At 46.5% G+C, this 23,462-nt stretch overlaps 1 protein-coding gene across 1 annotated transcript in view; it reads left to right on the plus strand.

The window, feature by feature from the left end:
• The first annotated feature begins 1,896 nt into the window (after positions 1–1,896).
• Positions 1,897–23,462, plus strand: part of htr2cl1 (5-hydroxytryptamine (serotonin) receptor 2C, G protein-coupled-like 1) — a 39,485-nt gene continuing 17,919 nt past the window's right edge. The window contains exon 1 of the mRNA XM_034164836.1: positions 1,897–2,424. Within this exon, the coding sequence (XP_034020727.1) occupies positions 2,007–2,424 (418 nt within the window). The 5' untranslated portion in view covers positions 1,897–2,006. The remainder of the gene's footprint in view (positions 2,425–23,462) is intronic.

Below are 23,462 nucleotides of genomic sequence, written 5' to 3' on the forward strand. Positions count from 1 at the left end.
GGTTTTCGTTGAAAATTTTAATGGCTGATGAGAGATTTTGGTCTGGTAGTGTCGCTTTAAGGACGGCCCACGGCGCCTGACAGCGATCTGCGCTCCGAGGCAGCGTCATCTCGCTGTTTCAAGTTGAAAACTTCCACATTTCAGGCTCTGTTGACCCAGTAAGTCGTCAGAGAACAGAACTTTCAGAAGAAGTCGGCATGAGGAGTTTATTCGGACATTCCACTGTTAACGGACATTTTGTAATGAAAGAACGTGCGGGCAGAGTCACATGTCGGGCCGGACCCGACCGCGGGTGGTCGCAACAGGAAAAACACCTCCGTTGGAAACCTTAACAGGCAAGTTGGAACATGCCCAAGCTGTTAAACAATTTCTCAGTTACTCACTTGTTGAAAGCCATCAAAAACCACCTGAATGTTACAAATGGTTTTCAACACGGAGGTGTTTTTCCTGTCGCGGCGCACACAGATTTGCCGAGTCGTCACGGAAACGACTCGGCGAATTTGCGCGCACGTCTTTCATTAAAAAATGTCCTTAAACAGTGGAATGTCCACATAAAGTCCTCATGCCGGCCTCTTCTGAATCTTCTCTGTTCTCTCACGACGTCCTGGGTCAACAGAGCCTTAAATTAGGATGTTTTCAGCTCGAAACAGCCAGACGACTTCGCCTGGGAGCGCTGCGCGACGTCCCGCTCCGTGGGAAGTCCTTAAACTTTTCACCGAAAACCAGCTGAATTTCTCGAATAGTGTCCACTCGGATATCCCTCACAGGTCCTGAAAAAAGTTTGATAAAGCAACGCGCGCCGTCTCGAGCAGCGTCTCAAACAAAGGAATTCAGCCGAGACGGCTGGACCAGTGCTCACTCAAAGCCTGCCCACAGGGAAATGAGGTCACCAATACGCGTGAAAAAACTCACGCATGCGCACGAGGGTTCAAGCATGATTGGTGTAATCGCATGTCATTCAAATCCATATAGTTTTTTTCTTATAAAACTGCCGGTTAGTTTTATAAGATACCTCGTAAACATTGTAACCCTGAACTAATATGCAGGTCACACCGCTCCCTGCTTAAGGCTGGACTGTTAATTAAAACGTACATCTGTGCTCAGCAAAAACATGATCTCAGCAAAACAGTCTGCCCTCTCACTCAGCCAAAGTTCATCTTCTCTTGTGAGCAGTTTAACGATTACTTAAACTGTTCACTGAATATAGTGAATAGATATGTACCAATCAATCAATGTAGTGAATATAACTACTTTAGCAGTTCAGTGATTATCAAAGAGTAATATTAAAATGAAACACATTGATATTGAATTGAAACACGTGTATATGGAGAATGAGATCAAAGACAAAATCAAAGACAGCAAATCAAAGTGAAGACATTAATAATTGATAATATATTGAAAATTCCTGACAGTTAGTTTTTCCTTTTGCTTTTTGTTTTTTACAGAACATCCAGATTATTTGAAGGCCAAAAACCACCTCCACTGTAGATGCAGCCAACCACAGCTGGAGGTTTGAGTGATGCTCCTACAAACTAACCAGGAGAAAGCTGCCACCATGGATACAATAAATCCAGTCTTGAGCTTTCAAGTGGAAGCTCGTGGGCTCTGTGTTGCAGCAGGACTTGAGTGAAACGGGCAGGCAACCCAAGACACCTCACCAACTCCTCACCAATGACTTATTGGCAGCAAATGGTGCATTCCAACCTCAGGGGGCGGCCTGAGGCAGGTTTTAGCTAGTGAAGATTACTTGGAATGAAATCTATGATCCAGAACATTTAAAACTACATCCTGCCTCTCCCCCTTGCCTCTCACCTCCCTTCCCCTTCCTTCCAACCCCACTTTGTTCCTGACATCTCTTCTCCCCTCAGCCAGCTCCTTCTGGAATGTGTTCAAGCCTTTCATTTAATAGTGGAATTCCATTTTCAGCAACACGCCACAGAAGGTGAGCTTCAAGCAAGGTAGCTGCCCCCCATTTGAACATCTAATCTCAAGGGTCTCAGTCTGGCATGGGTGGCCCAGGGAGGGCTCTCCTTGGCGGTTTTGGTTCCACAACCTCCTCCCTGGAGGTAGGGACCCGAATGACTTGGCCAAGCAACAACTCCCTGGACCTTAATGAAAGCTTGGGATGGGGCATAGGGTTTGGGAGCGGTGGTGGAGGTGCAGCAGCCAGTGGTGCAGGCCTGGACTCCAATATTTCCCAGCAAACTGCTTCCAGAGCTGTAATCGGAGAGAAAAACTGGCCGGCTCTGCTGATACTGGTCATCATTGCACTGACTATCGGTGGCAACATCCTGGTGATCCTGGCAGTTTCGCTGGAGAAGAAACTTCAAAACGCCACCAACTTCTTCCTGAGGTCCCTGGCTGTGGCGGACATGCTGGTAGGGATTCTGGTCATGCCGATCTCCCTCATCAACATCCTCTATGGTGAGTCCTGATGAAACAAAGTAAAATATTTTCTCTGCACTTTTGAGGGCATCTTTAACAATGTCGTTTTACCACATTTGGTGAAGGTTCAGAAAGACACCTGGATCCATGTTTTCTGAGTGGTACAGAATTTGTTGTACGCTTTAGATAACATCCTTACAATCTGATTTCAAAAGTACAATATTTATTGTAGTCCTAAAATATTGTGTGACATTTTTGTCAGTCTAATTTAAAACATTACAATATTTGTTTTAAACATTAGATGGCATTTCATCTGCCAGCTTTTACAGTTAGAAAATTTCTCAGCTTTCACAACACCATGAACTCTAACCTGACGATAGCACGTGGTAGAAAGCACATGGTGCAAGTGCATCTACGGTATGTCCAACTTCACATGAGCACAAACAATTATATTTTGCCTCCTAATTAATCATGGGTGTGTTTCAGGTGTAGCATAAATATGATCGATCAGAATGTCATCTCTCATTGTCTTTAAGACTTGTGTGCACAGCATCTGTAATGCAGGCGTCATGTTTGGAGGAAACTAGGCACCATCCTTACAGCATGAAGCATGGTGGTGGCAGCATCATGCTGTGGGTGTTGTGAAAGTGTAGTGACACGGACCCACAACAGGGGGCGCAAATGAACGGTCAATAGATGAGCCAAAAAGTAACAATTTAATGTTGTGAAATGTGCACAACGAATATACAGACAATCTCAGAATATGATTACAGTCAAATTACAAAGGTGACGTGTGGGCAGGCCCGAGGATAGAAGACGTCTATCCTGAGAAGAGCCGGAACCACACGATTTCCGCCACCACCGAACCTGGTGAATACTGGAGCCGCCAAGTCCCGAATTCCCAGGTGATCACCGTCTCCGACTGTCGGATCTGGTACTGCTGGCGAGAACAAAGACAGTCAAGTGTGGGTGTGTGTACACCCAGTAACAACAACGGTGGGAATGCCACCTCCACCTCTCACTCAATATGTGATGAGTACCGCAGTGATTCCTCAGGGGAAAAGAGTGCCGTCCTGCACTCACTCAGCTTCCACAGAAAGAGGAACCGGTACTCCTGCAAACACTCACAATATACAGATATATTGTAACACAAAACGGCTGAGGATATTACCTTCAATGAAGTACGATATCTCGGCGATGAGGTGGAGATGACGTCTGGGTTTTATGGAGTGAGATGATGAAGAATGAGTGACAGCTGTCAGGAAGTAATGAGTAACAGCTGACACTCCCGGCTGTGTCCGTGGCGGCAGCACCCTCTCGTGCCTGAAGCCCGCACTTCAGGCAGGGCGCCCTCTGGTGGTGGGCCAGCAGTACCTCCTCTTCTGGCGGCCCACACAACAGGACTCCCCCCTCAACGGGCGCCTCCTGGCACCTGCCCAGGTTTGTCGGGGTGTCGGCGGTAGAAGTCAGCCAGGAGGGCCGGATCCAGGATGAAGCTCCTCTTCACTCAGGAGCGTTCTTCGGGTCCATACCCTTCCCAGTCCACCAGATATTGGAACCCCCGGCCCATTCGACGGACGTCCAGGAGCCGGCGCACTGTCCAAGCCGGCTCCCCGTCAATGATCGGGCAGGAGGCGGCGCCGGACCGGGAGCACAGAGGGGTGAGGTGTGGTGAGGTTTGATCATGGAAACATGGAAGACCGGGTGGATCCGCAGTGAAGCTGGGAGCTGGAGCTTCACCGCGGCAGGGCTGAGGACTTTGAGGATACGGAAGGGGCCGATGAACCTGTCCATCAATTTTGGAGACTGTACTTGCAGGGGGATGTCCTTCGTTGACAACCACACCTCCTGCCCGGGCTGGTATGCAGGGGCCGGGGACCGCCGGCGGTCTGCATGGGTCTTGGCCCTCGACCGGGCTTTCAACAAGGCAGAAGGGGCGGTGCGCCACACCCGACGGCACCTCCGAAGATGGGCCCGGACCGAGGGCACACCAACCTCTCCCTCCACCACGGGAAATAATGGGGGCTGGTACCCCAAACACACCTCAAATGGGGAGAGGCCGGTGGCAGAAGACACCTGGCTGTTATGCGCATACTCGATCCAGGCCAGATGATTACTCCAGGCCGTCGGGTGCGCGGATGTTACGCAGCGGAGGGTCTGTTCCAGTTCCTGGTTGGCCCACTCTGCCTGTCCGTTCGTCTGTGGATGGTACCCGGATGAGAGGCTCACGGTGGCCCCCAGTTCCCTGCAGAAGCTCCTCCAGACTTGTGAGGAGAACTGGGGACCACGGTCAGAGACGATGTCGGTGGGTATCCCATGCAGACGGACGACGTGGTGGACCAGGAGGTCTGCTGTCTCCTGGGCTGTTGGGAGCTTCGGGAGGGCCACGAAGTGGGCCGCCTTGGAGAATCGGTCCACTATCGTGAAGATGGTGGTGTTGCCCTGGGACGGCGGGAGGCCCGTGACGAAATCCAGGCCGATGTGGGACCAGGGGTGATGAGGCACCGGTAATGGCTGGAGAAGTCCTTGGGACCTTTTATGGTCTGCCTTGCCCCTGGCACAGGTGGTGCAGGCCTGGATATACTCCCGGAACGTCAGCCTCCATAGACGCCCACCAGAAGCGCTGCCGGACAACTGCCATGGTCCTTCGCACCCCTGGATGACAGGAGAGCTTGGAACCATGACAGAAGTCCAAGACTGCAGCTCTGGCCTCTGGTGGGACGTATAAACGGTTCTTCAGACCTGTTCCTGGGTCCGGGCTCCGTGCCAGGGCCTCCCGGACGGTCTTCTCCACGTCCCAGGTGAGGGTGGCCACGATAGTGGACTCCGGCAGGATGGGCTCCGGTGGATCCGACAGTGCAGTTTTGACCTCCTCTTCGTGTACCCGGGACAAGGCATCCGACCTCTGGTTCTTGGTCCCGGGGAGATAGGTGATCCGGAAGTCAAAACGCCCGAAGAACAGTCACCAGCGGGCTTGCCTGGGGTTCATCCGCTTGGCGGTCCTGATATACTCCAGGTTCCGATGGTCAGTGAAAACCGTGAACGGCACAGACGCTCCCTCCAACAGGTGTCTCCACTCCTCAAGAGCCTCTTTCACCGCAAGGAGTTCTCGATTGCCGACGTCATAGTTCCGTTCAGCCGGGGTCAACCTGCGTGAAAGGTAGGCACACGGGTGAAGAACCTTATCAGGCTCTCCGCTCTGGGACAGCACAGCTCCTATCCCTGAGTCAGAGGCGTCCACTTCAACCATGAACCGGCGGCTAGGGTCGGGCTGCACCAAAACTGGCGCAGTAGAGAACCGTCGTTTCAACTCCTTGAACGCGGCTTCGCACTGATCCGACCAGGTGAAGGGGACTTTTGGAGAGGTCAGGGCTGTCAGGGGGCTAACTACCTGACTGTAGCCCTTAATGAACCTCCTATAGAAATTAGAGAAGCCGAGGAACTGTTGCAGCTTCCTACGGCTTGTTGGTTGGGGCCAATCTCTCACCGCCGCAACCTTGGCCGGATCAGGGGCGACGAAGTTAGAGGAGATGATAAACCCCAGGAAGGACAAAGACGTGCAGTGAAACTCGCACTTCTCGCCCTTCACAAACAGTCGGTTCTCCAACAACTGCTGCAGGACCTGACGTACATGCTGGACATGGGTCTCAGGATCCGGAGAAAAGATGAGAATATCGTCCAGATATACGAAGACGAATCGGTGCAGGAAGTCCCGCAAGACGTCGTTAACCAAGGCTTGGAACGTCGCGGGGGCGTTGGTGAGGCCGAACGGCATGACCAGGTACTCAAAATGACCTAACGGGGTGTTAAATGCCGTCTTCCATTCGTCTCCCTTCCGGATCCGAACCAGGTGATACGCATTTCTAAGATCCAGCTTAATAAAGATTTTGGCTCCATGCAGGGGGGTGAACACGGAATCCAACAATGGCAACGGGTATCGATTGCGAACCGTAATCTCATTCAGCCCCCTGTAATCAATGCATGGACGGAGTCCGCCATCTTTCTTGCCCACAAAGAAGAAACCTGCCCCCATCGGGGAGGTGGAGTTCCGGATCAGCCCGGCAGCTAATGAGTCCCGGATGTAGGTCTCCATTGATTCGCGCTCAGGTCGTGAGAGGTTGTACAGCCTGCTGGACGGGAACTCAGCGCCTGGAACCAAATCAATGTCACAATCGTATGGACGGTGTGGGGGAAGGGTGAGTGCCAGATCCTTGCTGAAGACGTCAGCAAGATCGTGGTACTCAACCGGCACTGCCGTCAGATTGGGAGGGACTTTGACCTCCTCCTTAGCCTGTAAACCGGGAGGAACCGAGGATCCTAAACACACCCGATGGCAGGTTTCGCTCCACTGAACCACCACCCCAGACGGCCAATCAATCCAGGGATTGTGCTTCAACATCCATGGGATGCCCAAAATCACGCGGGAGGTAGAAGGAGCTACAAAAAACTCAATCTCCTCCCGATGGTTTCCAGACACCACCAGAGTTACTGGTTGTGTCTTGTGTGTGAGTAAAGGGAGGAGGGTGCCATCTAGTGCCCGCACCTGCAATGGCGAAGGAAGCGCCACCAGAGGGAGCCCTACCTCCCTTGCCCATCTGCTGTCTAGCAGATTCCCTTCTGACCCCGTGTCCACCAGTGCTGGGGCTTGAAGGGTTAAATCCCCGCTCAGGATTGTGACTGGGAGTCGTGTGGCAATCTGTGTGTGTCTCACTTGAATGTTTTGACCCCCCCTTAGCCCAGTCTCTAAGGGCGAGTGTTGTCGTTTTGGCCGTTTGGGGCAGTTTTTCTGTATGTGCTCCTTTGAGCTGCAGAGAAAACACTCCCCGCGGATCAGCCTCCTCATCTTGGCCCTGTGCATTTCCCTAACAACGTCAGCAGGGGGAGCTGTTGCCCCACAAAGCGCTGCGGCTGTGGAGCGTGGGGAGGGCGGCCCCTTTTCGAACCCGGAAGGGAGAGGGGCGGCGCGTATCCGGTCACGTCCTTCGCCTCACTCCCGACGGCGTTCCTCCAACCGATTGTCTAACCGTATAACGAGATCGATAAGCCCATCTAAATCCCGCGGTTCCTCCTTAGCTACCAGCTGCTCCTTCAGAACCAACGACAGTCCGTTTACGAAGGCGGCACGGAGCGCAACGTTATTCCAGCCGGACCTCGCAGCCGCGATGCGGAAGTTGACTGCATAAGCGGCTGCGCTCTCGTGTCCCTGTCTCATTGACAGCAGCACAGTTGAAGCGGTCTCTCCTCTGTTAGGGTGATCAAACACTGTTCTGAACTCCCCCACAAACCCAGTGTATGCTGATAACAACCGTGAATTCTGTTCCCAGAGCGCCGTAGCCCAGGCGCGTGCTTTACCCCGAAGCAGAGCAATCACATGAACTATTTTACTAGCATCTGACGCGTACATGACGGGACGTTGTGCGAAGACGAGCGAACACTGCATAAGAAAGTCCGCGCACGTCTCCACACAACCTCCGTACGGCTCAGGAGGGCTTATGTATGCTTCAGGGGATGGTGGGAGGGGTTGTTGAACCACCACTGGAACGTTCATATCCTGCACAGGGTCGGCAGGAGGACGAGCTGCAGCAGCGCCCTGAGCGCTCGCCGCCATCTGTGCGGAGAGAGCCTCCACCCTGCGGTTCAGGAGGATGTTTTGCTCAGTCATTTGATCCAACCGAGCCGTAAAGGCGGTGAGAATGTGCTGCAGCTCACCAATCACGCCTCCTGCAGACGCCTGCGCTCCCTGCTCTCCCATTGGTCGTTCAACAGCCGGGTGACGCCCCTCGGAGTCCATGACGCTGACCGAGATATCCTGTTGTGAAAGTGTAGTGACACGGACCCACAACAGGGGGCGCAAATGAACGGTCAATAGATGAGCCAAAAAGTAACAATTTAATGTTGTGAAATGTGCACAACGACTATACAGACAATCTCAGAATATGATTACAGTCAAATTACAAAGGTGACGTGTGGGCAGGCCCGAGGATAGAAGACGTCTGTCCTGAGAAGAGCCGGAACCACACGATTTCCGCCACCACCGAACCTGGTGAATACTGGAGCTGCCAAGTCCCGAATTCCCAGGTGATCACCGTCTCCGACTGTCGGATCTGGTACTGCTGGCGAGAACAAAGACAGTCAAGTGTGGGTGTGTGTACACCCAGTAACAACAACGGTGGGAATGCCACCTCCACCTCTCACTCAATATGTGATGAGTACCGCAGTGATTCCTCAGGGGAAAAGAGTGCTGTCCTGCACTCACTCAGCTTCCACAGAAAGAGGAACCGGTACTCCTGCAAACACTCACAATATACAGATATATTGTAACACAAAACGGCTGAGGATATTACCTTTAATGAAGTACGATATCTCGGCGATGAGGTGGAGATGACGTCTGGGTTTTATGGAGTGAGATGATGAAGAATGAGTGACAGCTGTCAGGAAGTAATGAGTAACAGCTGTCACTCCCGGCTGTGTCCGTGGCGGCAGCGCCCTCTCGTGCCTGAAGCCCGCACTTCAGGCAGGGCGCCCTCTGGTGGTGGGCCAGCAGTACCTCCTCTTCTGGCGGCCCACACAACAGTGGGGATGTGTTTCAGCAGCAGGAACTGGGAGACTAGTCAGGATTGAGGGAAAGATAATGACCCTGAGCACACAGCCAAGATATCAAAGGAGTGGCTTCAGGACAACTCTATGAATGTCCTTGAGTGGCCCAGCCAGAGTCCAGACCTGAATCTGATTGAACATCTCTGGAGAGATCTGAAAATGGCTGTGCACCGACGCTCCACATCCAACCTGATGGAGCGTGAGAGGTGCTGCAAAGAGGAATGGACAAAACTGCCCAATGATAGGTGCACCAAGCTTGTGGCATCATATTCAAGAAGACTGGAGGCTGTAAATGCTGCCAAAGGTGCATCAACAAAGTGTTGAGCAAAGGGTGTGAATACTGATGTACAATTCTTATGATGATTGCTGTGTGTTGTGGTAATAATGGGGAATCCAGGAGATAATCAGCACCAGCAATAACTGAGCAGGACAAGTTAGAATGTTTATAAAAGGTGAGTAACTAGATAAATTCTTCAGCATTAGAGACACGAGGGGTTTCTACACCATCGTGTCAATATCTCCTTTTCAGCGTGCTGTCACTTTGTACTCTGTGTGGCACTAAAGTGTATCATTCTTGCGCAAAGCAGAAAATCATGACATTTTGTTTCCACGGAAGCAAAAAGGCCGTCGAACAAAGTGTGAACGTGTGTGATCAAAGGCTTTATATTTGTGCTGGTTTAAGAAACTCAGCCAGCTGTGAAGGGTTAACAAGAGGTCAGAGGGCTGCGCCCCCTGCAGGCTGGTAGCAGGTACCTGACAGCTTTGTTTCAGGTTTTGGATTCTTTTAGTATCTCAATAAGAAGATTGTATGTGGTACTCACGTGGGCTGAAAAAATACACTTTCAAGTTATTCACATAATCCTTTTTCTCATTTTGGAGGTTGTAGGAACACTTGTTATCTACGTCCTTCACCTAACTGCTGCCAAAGGTGTATCAACAAACTATTGAGCAAAGGGTGTGAGTACTTATGTAGATGTAATTTCTTAGTTTTTTAATTTTAATAAATTTGCAAACATTTCAGAAAACTTTATTCATGTTGTCATTATGGGGTGTTGTGAGAAGAATTCTGGGGGGAAATGAATTTACTCCATTTTGGAATAAGGCTGTAACATAACAAAATGTGAAAAAGTGAAGCGCTGTGATTACTTTCTGGATGCACCGTATTTAGATGGTGGAATCAGTAGGTGACAGAACTGAGAGGTTTTCTGGCAAGGGATAGGATCTGTGTGCAAATGATCAAAGTCAACAATGCAGTATATAATTTACAGGAGCAGCAACCACCACAGCTCTTTGGGATAAAGCTGTTGTGTACATCGTTCTTTCAAGATCTCCTCTCCCATCTCCTAATCTATGGGGAGCCCCTGCAATGGCCAGCCCAGTCTTTGTACTCCCCACCAGCAAACTCTGAGAAGAAGAAAATGTGTGCAACGTGTCTGAATATTGCACAGATAACAGTAAAATGCAGCACTTGACTTTAGACCAGGATCTGGCGGTCTATGGTGCAATCAACTTCTGTTACCTTACAACAGCAATGCACCAACGATAAACCTGACCACGCCTCAGTTTATGACTAACACATGGGTGTACAAATGAGTGCAAATGCATTTGCTTTTCATACAACATGGACATAAAAATGACAACCGCATCAGCAGGAAACCACTTTTGTGCTGCTTTGTATCTTATGTAGCACGGAAAACGAGGCGTTGGCCAAATCATTTTTATACACAAATGTGCCTCATTCGGAGAGTTTCAGCTCCCCAAACGGCTCCAAGTAGAAGAAAACCGGTAGTGGTGGTGCCATTGATTGATTGAATTACATATTCCAGTTGTGCAGATTTAAACAATTCTCACTGCAGAGTTCTACCATGATTCGGGCACCCGCCCCCTCACCAGCTGTTAAGGCACTCTGCAGCGTGCACCCCATCAACATTTCAAAACATTTTTCTGTGCAGTTATTGAAATGAGAATATTCCTTCTTTGACATTCTGCACTGTAATTTCCAAGTGATTCAGATGGCAAATGAACAAGAGCAGCACAATAAATAAATATATATATATCAGGATTCTGCACCCGAGGGGGGCTTTTTACTCTGCAGGCTGTATATTGAGGGTTTTTTTTTTTTTCCGTGTTGGGTTAAATCACTAAATTAAAGCCCCCTAGTGGTGCACTGATCATCGCAGTGGATGAGTTGTTTATATGTGTTGAGAGCGGTGATGGGACAGAGTTTTACCTCTGCAGTCCACCTCAGCTCCACAAAGCTTTTCATCTTCTTTCATGTTTTGTTTTATAGGCTGAAATGTGCACTCTTCAACCTCAGCTCAAGTACTAATAAACCAACTTTTGAGTTTAGCAAAGAAACATGGAGGAGGAGGAGGAGGACTTCCACATTGCACTGCAGGCCTCAGCTTTCTCCTGGGTCAGAGGCCAAGCAATTACAGAACCAGCTCTCTTTAATGTGCTTGTTTGTCCTCCGACTGTCCTTTTCAAATGCTGCTTCCAAAGCAAACGGCTTCAAACAGGGGACGAGAAAGAAGGCTCTGTTTAGAAAGACGAGGAGCATTTCTGGTTTGAATAAAATGATTTGAGGTTTGAGAGGAAAACCGATAAATAAGACTGGGGTTGTCCTGCATGTGGAAACCCGTTTCTTCTCATTGAACAGGGTTCAGGTCTGCCCATAGTTTGGTGTCAGGTCTTGCCGCATCATCACACTATGGAGCAGCCTTGGCTCCTGGTTTCAACCACCTATGCAGATGATCAGTCCATCACCACCTTTTGAAAGCATCTAGATGTCCTTGGTTTTGTCCAGCCACTGGGGTCCTCGACACTGAGGCACCCGTGTGCTGGATTACGCACAGAGAAGCACACCACATGTCCATAATGTCACAGCTGAAGTTCCCTTGTGATGCAAGTGACTGAGTCTCTCTGAGAAACCAATCATTCAAGTGGGGCCACAGGATCCTCTGAAGAGACCTACAATCAAAGATGTCCAGTCATCTGCTGAGGTCACTGCTCACAACCACACAGTGAGACAGGGAGCACCAGGACCCTAAAGACTTTGGACCTTTGTTCCCCTGCAAAGGTCATTCTTTTACCTCATTTTAAAAAGAAAAATATTCAGGAAGTTCCTTTTCTCCGAAAATGATGTGGGGTCATTGTTCTCATCATTCTAATAGCTTTATTACTTGACATCTTGGAATTGTGACTTTTTCCATCCATCCAGAAATCGTGACGTCATCCTTTTAGTGTGACTCAGCATCTTGGCGTTCCGACTCTGTTTCTCATATTTGTGGCTCAGAATCTCATATTTATGACAGGCAGCAACTCATAATTATTACTTGGAGACTTGTTGTAACTCAGTACCACAGAAGCACAACTCAGCTGCTCACAACTACGACTCAGCATCTTTTAATTACTGCTCAACATGTTGTTTCATAGTCTTATAACTCACTGTCTCTTAATTACGACTTGACATCTCGTAATTACAGCTCAGCATCTCGTGATCGAGCTGGGTCCGGTCTCGGAGTATGCACCGCTGCCACACATCGCCGCAGTTCTTGTGTTTTCCCACAAGAACTTGGCCAGTCTCTTAAACTGCAATGCCATATTTGACATTCAGAACTAGGCCCAGCTAATCATAGGCTGTGACTCTTTAGCAAAGTCAAAAAGCACTGAGCCATTGCCACCACAGCTAGAAAATCCACGGGAACCAATATCATCCAACACTGACAGTGCCACTGGACACTTTGGAATCACCCATGACTGGTGGAGTGTCACCACTGAGGCAGCCGTCAATCACAGAGTGAAGCTCCCACACTGAGACATCACTCACTGTGGTCAGAGCTGAAACTGAGACAACACACACACACACACACACACACACACACACACACACACACACACACACACACACACACACACACACACACACACACACACACACACACACACACCCAAAGAATTCTTGGGTCCGAGTACATTAACACACTCATTGAACAGGCTCTAATAGAAGACGTTGAAATTCTTTATAGAACTCTCTGCGGAGACCATCACTGCCACTGAAATCAGGCTGTTTAATTTACATTTCTAATCCTGTGATATTGTCGGGAGATCAAGTTCAGAAAAGAAAGCTTCCATTGGTGTTTTAGCATTACTAGCTTGTTCCGACTGATATCATTTTGTATAAAAAATTACTAAAACTGTCTTTAATTAGTGTAGAATCTGACAATTAAGTCTCTGACCCATTTAAGATCAACTCAGTAATTTCAGAAGTCCTTTGCTTTTGAGTTAAATTGGCTAAATATCTTTCTGGTTTGTCCCCATGTTCAGTTAATCTTTGTTTTGCATATCCTAATTTTTCCCCTGCTTTCTTTGTGAACAGGGAGTCTAACGTAGAGCGAAGAGCAGCAATTTCCTTCCATTTAGCTGCTTTGGGTTTCTTGACATATTCCCTCTCTGATATACGTAACCTTGTTTTCAGTAAAGCTTATTGTACCTTTTTATGTCTTTTGATAGCAGTATAGGATATGATAAACCCCCTGGCACAGGCCTTGGAGGTCTCCAAATTATTAACAGAAGGGGAGTTAATGAAGTGGAAATGCCTAATTCTGTAGTGAAATATGATATGAATTTGTGATCTTTTAAAATTGAGGTGTTCATTCTCCAGCTCGTGGGGGGTTTTTTGGAGAATTTTTTTCTTTATGTGGTGTCCATGTACACAGCCGTGTGGTCTGATTTTATAATGTTTCCACTGGAGCAGGAGACAACAGATTCTACAAGCTGACTGGGGGCAAGAAAAAGTAATTGATTCTTGTGTAACATTTGTTAGGGTTAGAAACAAAGGTTTATTCTTTATCTGTAGGGTGAAGTGTCCTCCAAACGTCCACATATCCAAAGTCCTCGCAGAGACCAGTGGTTTGTTTTGACTGTTTTGATGGGGATAAGGTACCTAAAGGAAACCTATCCATCAAAGGGTTCATAAGACAGTTAAAGTCACCTCCTGCAATAGTGTTTCCCACAAGACCAGATAACTGTGCAAATTCCTCAGTCGAAAAAGTCCTCTCTGTGTAAGGAGGCTGCAATAAGTACAAACCGGCCATATTTGTCTTTAATACTTTGACTGGTAAGTTTTTCCTAATGGCTATTGCCGCCCCTCTGCTTTTGGTGGTAAAAGATGAGAAATAAACTTGATCAAAGCCGCACTGTTAAAACTTTAAATGCTCTTCATCATTCAGGTGTGTTTCTTGCAACATAGTCAGTCTTTTCCTTTTTTTAAAGTTAACTATTTTTGTCAGTTTGGTTTCTTTAATATTCCATGTGCATAGTCTCAATATGTCACGGGTCATAACACTTTTTGATAAATATTTATGCTCTCAAATGTATTGAAATCTCTACGTTGATTTAGTACCTGATTGTAACCCAACTGAAAGACAAAAAACAGACAACATACATTACAAATAACAAATGTGCCGACAGCACTGCCGGGGGGAGCTTCCCCAAGTGCTAACGAGGGGATTACCATAACTGGACACTAACCTGACTAACGTCTCTTACAGTTCCAAGCTCAGATAAAACCACCTGAATGATATTAATATCCACCCTTAGGCAAGAACCAGAATGACCAGTCCAATGAAAATTAAAAAACAGAGAAAATCCTCCTCCCATCACAAAAAAGCAAATTAAAATACTTTCTGAACTGTTAATTTATCCAACTTGTTATCAGCCACCCATGGTCACCGTGAACATAGGATTTTAGGGCAGAGATGAACATTTTTGTGTTCAGTTTGTTCACATTTAGAAATGATTCGCACCTGAATCTGCCCACAAACATAAACAAATCGGCTGGTGGCTCACGTGTTGATTGTCTGAGAGTGCCAACAAAAGCTGTGTGTTTAACCAGGGAATCAAAGCTCCTGGTTTCCCCACCATGGATTATTTTCAAACTGGCCGAGTAGAGCATCATGTATTTAGCTCCAAGATCCCGTAGGCGTTTCTTCACATCATCAAAACCTTTTTGTTTGCACAGAACCACAGCTGACAGATCCTGGAAAAACATGATGTTGGACTCCTGGGACCTCACGGTCCCGCTGCATCGTGCAGCATCCATCACTCTGTTAGTCAGCAAAGTTATGAAACCTAATTAGGAGGAGCTAGAGTGCGGTGAGCTCTTTCAGTTTTCATGCAGCCAGCTTTCGCTTCCAGCCCGAGCAGGCTGGGTATCCAACTCTCACAGACCTTTATGGGGTTGCTACCCTCCGTGTCTTCTGGTAAGCCAATAACCCGTATCACTTTTCTTCTTCCTCTGTTCCTGAGATAGTTGATATGCTCGGCCATGCTTTGTATTTGGGTCTCAAGCACCTGGATCCGTATCTCTGCCATCTCAGAGGCGTGTTCAGCCACAGAGATCCCGTTTTCTGCCTCGGCGGTTCTCTCCTCAATTTTTTCCAGCTGCTGAGCACGGGCCTGTAGCGTTTGGGATAATGGCCCCAGCTTCTGATCAATCACCCTGGTCATGTTTGCCGTTATTTCCTGAATAGCTTGACGAAAAGCCGGGTCAAGTACATCCTCAGTTGGCTATTAGCGGTTAACGCTCATCCTCCACTCAGGAAAAGTTGGGCAAGCTAGCAGTAGCTTCTGGTCTGCTCATCTTGGTGTCGATTTTCTAGTATCTTTTGGTGGCATCTTATCCTGGCATCTCAAACAATAGTCATCAATGCTCATATTGAAATGCCTGACATGAAAATTGTCATGGATGCCGAATTTGGCAGAGTAATTGTTACGATTAGTCATCACAGTCACAAAGAGAACCCCAATATGCAGAGCAGCCGAGACGGGAGGAGTACTTTAATAAAGGTGATTTATTAAGCGAATGCACAGGCACCAAAACTGATCACATGAGTTGCAAAACCAAAAACGCGAAGACACAGTCTCAACCAGTGAGGGGACAGCCCGAGAGCAAAAGGCAGGAAATAACCAGACACTCCAAAAATCCACATGCAAAAAATGACAGGTGACATGAAAAAAACTAAAGGAATGAAAACATAATCATATCTACTGACACAACAGCTAGAAGGCAGAGTACTTACAACCACGGTGAGGCAGGAACCAAGGAACACAAGACAAAATGTAGGAATCCGTGAATAACCAGGGAACAGGTGCAGACTTAAATACACAAATACTAATTAGACAAGACACATGACAGGTGTGGAAACCGGAACTAAGGCTACACCTGAAATAATCTGATAGAACAAACAAATAGTGTTACCAATCTTGACCAACAACCGAGAGGAGAGAACTAAAGGACAGCACGATAAATAAAATCAATGATAACAATGATCAAATAAACCAAAAGACAAATGTGGACAACACCATAAATCAATAATTCCACAAACGAACAGGGAGCAAAAATCAACCCGGCAATAATAAGCGTACAAAGAAAACATAGGCTATATACAAAACCAGATAACAGATCACACTGAAAAACGAACAACACAAAAAATAAGGAAGAAGCACGAACGGAGGAGACAGACAACAGGAAACGGCCGCATACACACAGTGGACGAAACGGGACACATGCAGGAGCGAACACACATACACACACTGACAGCCGGGACACACCCACACAAACGCAGACACAAGGCAGGAGGAACAGAGACGCACATAACAGATAAGACCCGAAACAGCACAGAACCAATAACAAACCCCAGTTTGGATGATCCCACAACAATAATGTAGGAAATATAAGTGCAGTGGTGCAGAGCGGAGAAAAGTCGACCACTCTCCACGCTACCATCTTCCTCCTCCCAAGTCAACAGAGACGTAATCAGGACCGTCTAATAAGAGCGATCATCATTAAAACGTGTTATCAACAGTAATAGAGTTTGTACAATGATTGAAGACATGAGCATATTGGGGTGTTTTGTTTTGTTTTGTTGGTATACAAGTCACGTTGACATATAAGTCACAGCACCTCCCAAGCTTATAAAAAACAAACACGGCATATATACTCAACAAAAATATAAACGCAACACTTTTGGTTTTGCTCCCATTTTGTATGAGATGAACTCAAAGATCTAAAACTTTTTCCACATACATAATATCACCATTTCCCTCAAATATTGTTCACAAACCAGTCTAAATCTGTGATAGTGAGCACTTCTCCTTTGCTGAGATAATCCATCCCACCTCACAGGTGTGCCATATCAAGATGCTGATTAGACACCATGATTAGTGCACAGGTGTGCCTTAGACTGTCCACAATAAAAGACCACTCTGAAAGGTGCAGTTTTGTTTTATTGGGGGCGATACCAGTCAGTATCTGGTGTGACCACCATTTGCCTCATGCAGTGCAACACATCTCCTTCGCATAGAGTTGATCAGGTTGTCAATTGTGGCCTGTGAAATGTTGGTCCACTCCTCTTCAATGGCTGTGCGAAGTTACGACGACGAACTGGAGTCAGGTTGAGACCCCAATGAGGACGACGAGCATGCAGATGAGCTTCCCTGACATGGTTTCTGACAGTTTGTGCAGAAAGTCTTTGGTTATGCAAACCGATTGTTTCAGCAGCTGTCCGAGTGGCTGGTCTCAGACGATCTTGGAGGTGGAGGTCTATTTGAAGTTTCAGTCAGGTTTTAGAATTCATCATAGTACAGAAACAGCATTAGTGAAGGTTACAAATTATCTTCTTATGGCCTCAGACAGTGGACTCATCTCTGTGCTTGTTCTGTTAGACCTCAGTGCTGCTTTTGATACTGTTGACCATAAAATTTTATTACAGAGATTAGAGCATGCCATAGGTATTAAAGGCACTGCGCTGCGGTGGTTTGAATCATATTTGTCTAATAGATTACAATTTGTTCATGTAAATGGGGAATCTTCTTCACAGACTAAAGTTAATTATGGAGTTCCACAAGGTTCTGTGCTAGGACCAATTTTATTCACTTTATACATGCTTCCTTTAGGCAGTATTATTAGACGGTATTGCTTAAATTTTTATTGTTACGCAGATGATACCCAGCTTTATCTATCCATGAAGCCAGAGGACACACACCAATTAGCTAAACTGCAGGATTGTCTTACAGACATAAAGACATGGATGACCTCTAATTTCCTGCTTTTAAACTCAGATAAAACTGAAGTTATTGTACTTGGCCCCACAAATCTTAGAAACATGGTGTCTAACCAGATCCTTACTCTGGATGGCATTACCCTGACCTCTAGTAATACTGTGAGAAATCTTGGAGTCATTTTTGATCAGAATATGTCATTCAAAGCGCATATTAAACAAATATGTAGGACTTCTTTTTTGCATTTACGCAATATCTCTAAAATTAGAAAGGTCTTGTCTCAGAGTGATGCTGAAAAACTAATTCATGCATTTATTTCCTCTAGGCTGGACTATTGTAATTCATTATTATCAGGTTGCCCTAAAAGTTCCCTAAAAAGCCTTCAGTTAATTCAAAATGCTGCAGCTAGAGTACTGACGGGGACTAGAAGGAGAGAGCATATCTCACCCATATTGGCCTCTCTTCATTGGCTTCCTGTTAATTCTAGAATAGAATTTAAAATTCTTCTTCTTACTTATAAGGTTTTGAATAATCAGGTCCCATCTTATCTTAGGGACCTCATAGTACCATGTCACCCCAATAGAGCGCTTCGCTCTCAGACTGCAGGCTTACTTGTAGTTCCTAGGGTTTGTAAGAGTAGAATGGGAGGCAGAGCCTTCAGCTTTCAGGCTCCTCTCCTGTGGAACCAGCTCCCAATTCAGATCAGGGAGACAGACACCCTCTCTACTTTTAAGATTAGGCTTAAAACGTTCCTTTTTGCTAAAGCTTATAGTTAGGGCTGGATCAGGTGACCCTGAACCATCCCTTAGTTATGCTGCTATAGACGTAGACTGCTGGGGGTTCCCATGATGCACTGTTTCTTTCTCTTTTTGCTCTGTATGCACCACTCTGCATTTAATCATTAGTGATTGATCTCTGCTCCCCTCCACAGCATGTCTTTTTCCTGGTTCTCTCCCTCAGCCCCAACCAGTCCCAGCAGAAGACTGCCCCTCCCTGAGCCTGGTTCTGCTGGAGGTTTCTTCCTATTAAAAGGGAGTTTTTCCTTCCCACTGTAGCCAAGTGCTTGCTCACAGGGGGTCGTTTTGACCATTGGGGTTTTACATAATTATTGTATGGCCTTACCTTACAATATAAAGTGCCTTGGGGCAACTGTTTGTTGTGATTTGGCGCTATATAAAAAAATTGATTGATTGATTGATTGAACATGCTGGATGTGGAGGTCCTGGGCTGGTGTGGTTACACGTGGTCTGCGGTTGTGAGGCTGGTTGGATGTACTGCCAAATTCTCTGAAACGCCTTTGAAGATGGCTTATGGTAGAGACATGAACATTCAATACACGAGCAACAGCTCTGGTTGACATTCCTGCTGTCAGCATGCCAATTGCACGCTCCCTCAAATCTTGCGACATCTGTGGCATTGTGCTGTGTGATAAAACTGCACCTTTCAGAGTGGCCCTTTTATTGTGGGCAGTCTAAGGCACACCTGTGCACTAATCATGGTGTCTAATCAGCATCTTGATATGGCACACCTGTGAGGTGGGATGGATTATCTCAACAAAGGAGAAGTGTTCACTATCACAGATTTAGACTGGTTTGTGAACAATATTTGAGGGAAATGGTGATATTGTGTATGTGGAAAAAGCTTTAGATCTTTGAGTTCATCTCATACAAAATGGGAGCAAAACCAAAAGTGTTACGTTTATATTTTTGTTGAGTGTACTTCAAAAAATACGGTAATTGTGATGGGACTCTTCTTTGCCAAGTTTCCAGCCCTGAACATTGTTAAATGTTGTCAAAGGGAGAAAAAAGTTCAGATTTCCACATTGTACAAATGTAAAAATTTCAGATCATTCCTGATCCGGTCAGATTAAGACAGTACAGACTGTACTACAACTGTTACAGTATAACATATATCTGGCAGGAGTGAATTCGCCCCCACCACCACCACCAGGCCACTGACAAAAATGTGCTAAAATATGGGAAAGGTTTTGCTTGCGCAAAGACTGACTGATGAATGCTGCAGAATTGGAAGATTTCCAGTGTTTAAGATAAAAATTGTTTTTAAATTGATGACTAGAGAGTCAGTGTTTAGCTTCCCAGGCTGCTTTAATGTGCAGGAAAAGGGCTTTAGCTTTTTAACATTTTCCAGGGGGGCACCCCCCCCCCCCACACACACACACCTGAAGCTAGATCTGCCTGTGTGCACTTCTAGTTTCCTGTTTTTTGGTTTCACCTTGCAGTTTGTGTCTCTCCAGCCCAATTTTTTTAATGTTCTTATTTCTATTTGTACCTGTCAAGCTTCCTAAACAGGACAGGAAGGAATGATTGTGGTGTAATGGGCCGTGTGCAGTGTGCACACGCACGCACACACACACACACACACACACACACTGTGGGTGTGGGTTGTAGCTGCCGGTGCCACTGATTGCTCACTGCAGTAATCAGTGTTTTGCACGCTCAGGAACTGACAAGTGTGTATTTTTCCTTTCAGAGAGACGAGCAGCGTGTCGTCCTGTCATTCAAACGCACACGAGTGAACACGTGCACACGTGAACTTAGCAAATAACTGCAGTCTTCACCAGCCTGATATTCAACTGACTGAATGATGGATGACATTTGTGCACAAACATTTTTTTATTATGATTAAAATATACAAGTAATGATGATTGGGGGGGGATTATAACTGGGACTTTCCATTTATTTAAGTGTTACTTGATTAATCCTACAAACAAACCAGCACTCAGACTTGGGAGAAGATAAATGTTGCTGAGTCCCAAACCTTGAGTCAAACGTGGAGTCAGCGACCTGCGGTTGTCATTGGTTCCAGGTCTTTTTAGAGGATTCTTGAGTCAACGCTGGAATGACTTCATGTCAAACGACTGAGATGAGGCGTATCACTCGCAGTATGAGGGAGCATCAACTTCGACATTTTGGCCATGCGGCTGGTTTCACTGTGCACGGTCCAGCGTGGACGTGTCTCATTGTTGAGGACCCCCAGGACACGCCCATGTGTCACCTGGCTGCAGCAGACAGATGGATATTTTTGCATTCATGGTGTTGTAGATGCATTCAACTGCAGCACCAGCGCCTGCTCCCAGACTTTACTGGACTTGAGTTATTAGTTTGTATTTCAACATCTTTCTCACAGTTCACCGTCAAATTCTGAGTCACACTTAGCACATTTTTGCAGAGCACATATTAAATAAAAACATCTTCCCGCTGCCTGATCTGTTGACATGACAAATCCGAGCCTTTGAGTTGTTTTTCCAGTTAAAGTGCAAATACGTCCTTTAAAAGAAGGAACATGATCTCAAAGTGTGAGTTCACTGGTACAGTAACCAGCGTTAGAGAATAGAAAGCTGCGCCCATTGGCCACGACAAGCTTCTGACCTCTGTAAATCACATCACATACATGTGTGTGCGCCCACAGGGAATCTAACCATGTCTGCAGCACATGGCAGCATTTTTTTTTTAACATACGAGGTCTGTGATAAAAGTAACGGACCTTATTATTTTTTTCAAAAACCATATGGATTTGAATCACGTGTGATTACATCAGACATGCTTGAACCCTCGTGGGCATGCGAGAGTTTTTTCACGCCTGTCGGTTACGTCATTCGCCTGTGGGCAGTCTTTGAGTGAGGAGTGGCCCACCCTCTCGTCGTTTTTTTCATTGTTTAGGAATGGCTCACAGACTGCTGTTTTGTTTGATCAAAATTTTTTCAAAACTGTAAGGCACAACTGAGTGGACACCATTCGATAAATTCAGCTGGTTTTCAGTAAAAATTTTAACAGCTGATGAAAGATTTTGGTCTGGTAGTGTCGCTTTAAGGACGGCCCACGGCGCCTGACGGCAATCTGCGCTCCGAGGCGGCAGCGTCTCGCCGTTTCAAGTTGAAAACTTCCACATTTCAGGCTCTGTTGACCCAGTAAGTCGTCAGAGAACAGAGAACTTTCAGAAGAAGTCGGCATGAGGAGTTTATTCGGACATTCCACTGTTAATGGAACGTGTGGGCAGAGTCGCATGTCGGGCCGGACCCGACCGCGGGGGGGTCACGACAGGAAAAACACCTCCGTTGGAAACCTTAACGGGCAAGTTGGAACATGCCCAGCTGTTAAACAATTTCTCAGTTACTCACTTGTTGAAAGCCATCAAAAGCCGCCTGAATTTTACAAATGGTTTTCAACACGGAGGTGTTTTTCCTGTCGCGGTGCACACAGATTCGCCGAGTCTTCACGGAAACGACTCGGCGAATTTGCGCGCACGTCTTTCATTACAAAATGTCCTTAAACAGTGGAATGTCCGCATAAAGTCCTCATGCCGGCCTCTTCTGAATCTTCTCTGTTCTCTCACGACATCCTGGGTGAATTAAGCCTTAAATTAGAATGTTTTCAGGTCGAAACAGGCCGACGACGGCGCCTGGAAGCGCTGCGCGACGTCCCGCTCTGTGGGAAGTCCTTACAGCAACAGAAACACCCCATAATCTCTCATCAGCCGTTAAACGTTTCACCGAAAACTAGCTTAATTTCTCGAATAGAATTGATAAAGCAACGCGCGCCGTCCGCAGCAGCTATTCAGACAAAGAGATTCCGACGGGCGGGGTGGAGCACTCCTCACTCAAGGCCTGCCCACAGGCGAATGACGTCACCGACACGCGTGAAAAAACTCACGCATGCGCACGAGGGTTCAAGCTTGTCTGACGTAAAAACATATGAATCAAATCCATTTATTTTTTGAAAAAAATAAAAAGGACCGCTTTTTCATCACAGACCTCGTACTGCTGCTATGTGAAATGTTTATTTAACTTTGTACGCTCGCAGCATTAGCACTGCTAGCAGCTACCAGACACTTGATTATGTTGTGTACGGTTAATTCACAAATACAGAGGAGATAAAACATCATACTTTTTAATACCCACACGCACGCCACCCAGCCACAAAAATATGCTTTAATAAAATACCCAAACCAAGGTTAGCCTGTTAGCTTTACTTTGTGGGGTATCTCTGAGATGTTGGCACATTTGGGTTTCCTTAGTCCTGCCCAGGTCCCACAGGGTCTTGCCTTTGCTTCACCTCTTTACACTGCACAAACTGATATCTAGGAAAGTAAAAAAGACTTGTTTAGAGAAAATTCGACTTCATTTTTTGTCTAAATAGAAAAACAATCCTGTCAAACATTTTTTACATAAGAAAAAATGTCTTATTTTGGGAAAATATATTTCATGTTTATCCATCTTGGGCTGATACAGATACAAGGCATGATAGTGTGATCCATAAAGAGACATGTAATAAGATATTTATCATATATGACAACAAAAATAAAGAACAGTAATCATGCACATGAATCATGTAGAATGAATAACGCAGGTAAATCATGTAAATATGTAAATTATGGGCTGTTCTTATGACTCTCGATAA

The sequence above is a fragment of the Thalassophryne amazonica genome, chromosome 23 (genome assembly GCF_902500255.1).
Source record: "Thalassophryne amazonica chromosome 23, fThaAma1.1, whole genome shotgun sequence".
NCBI classification, from domain to species: Eukaryota; Metazoa; Chordata; class Actinopteri; order Batrachoidiformes; family Batrachoididae; genus Thalassophryne; species Thalassophryne amazonica.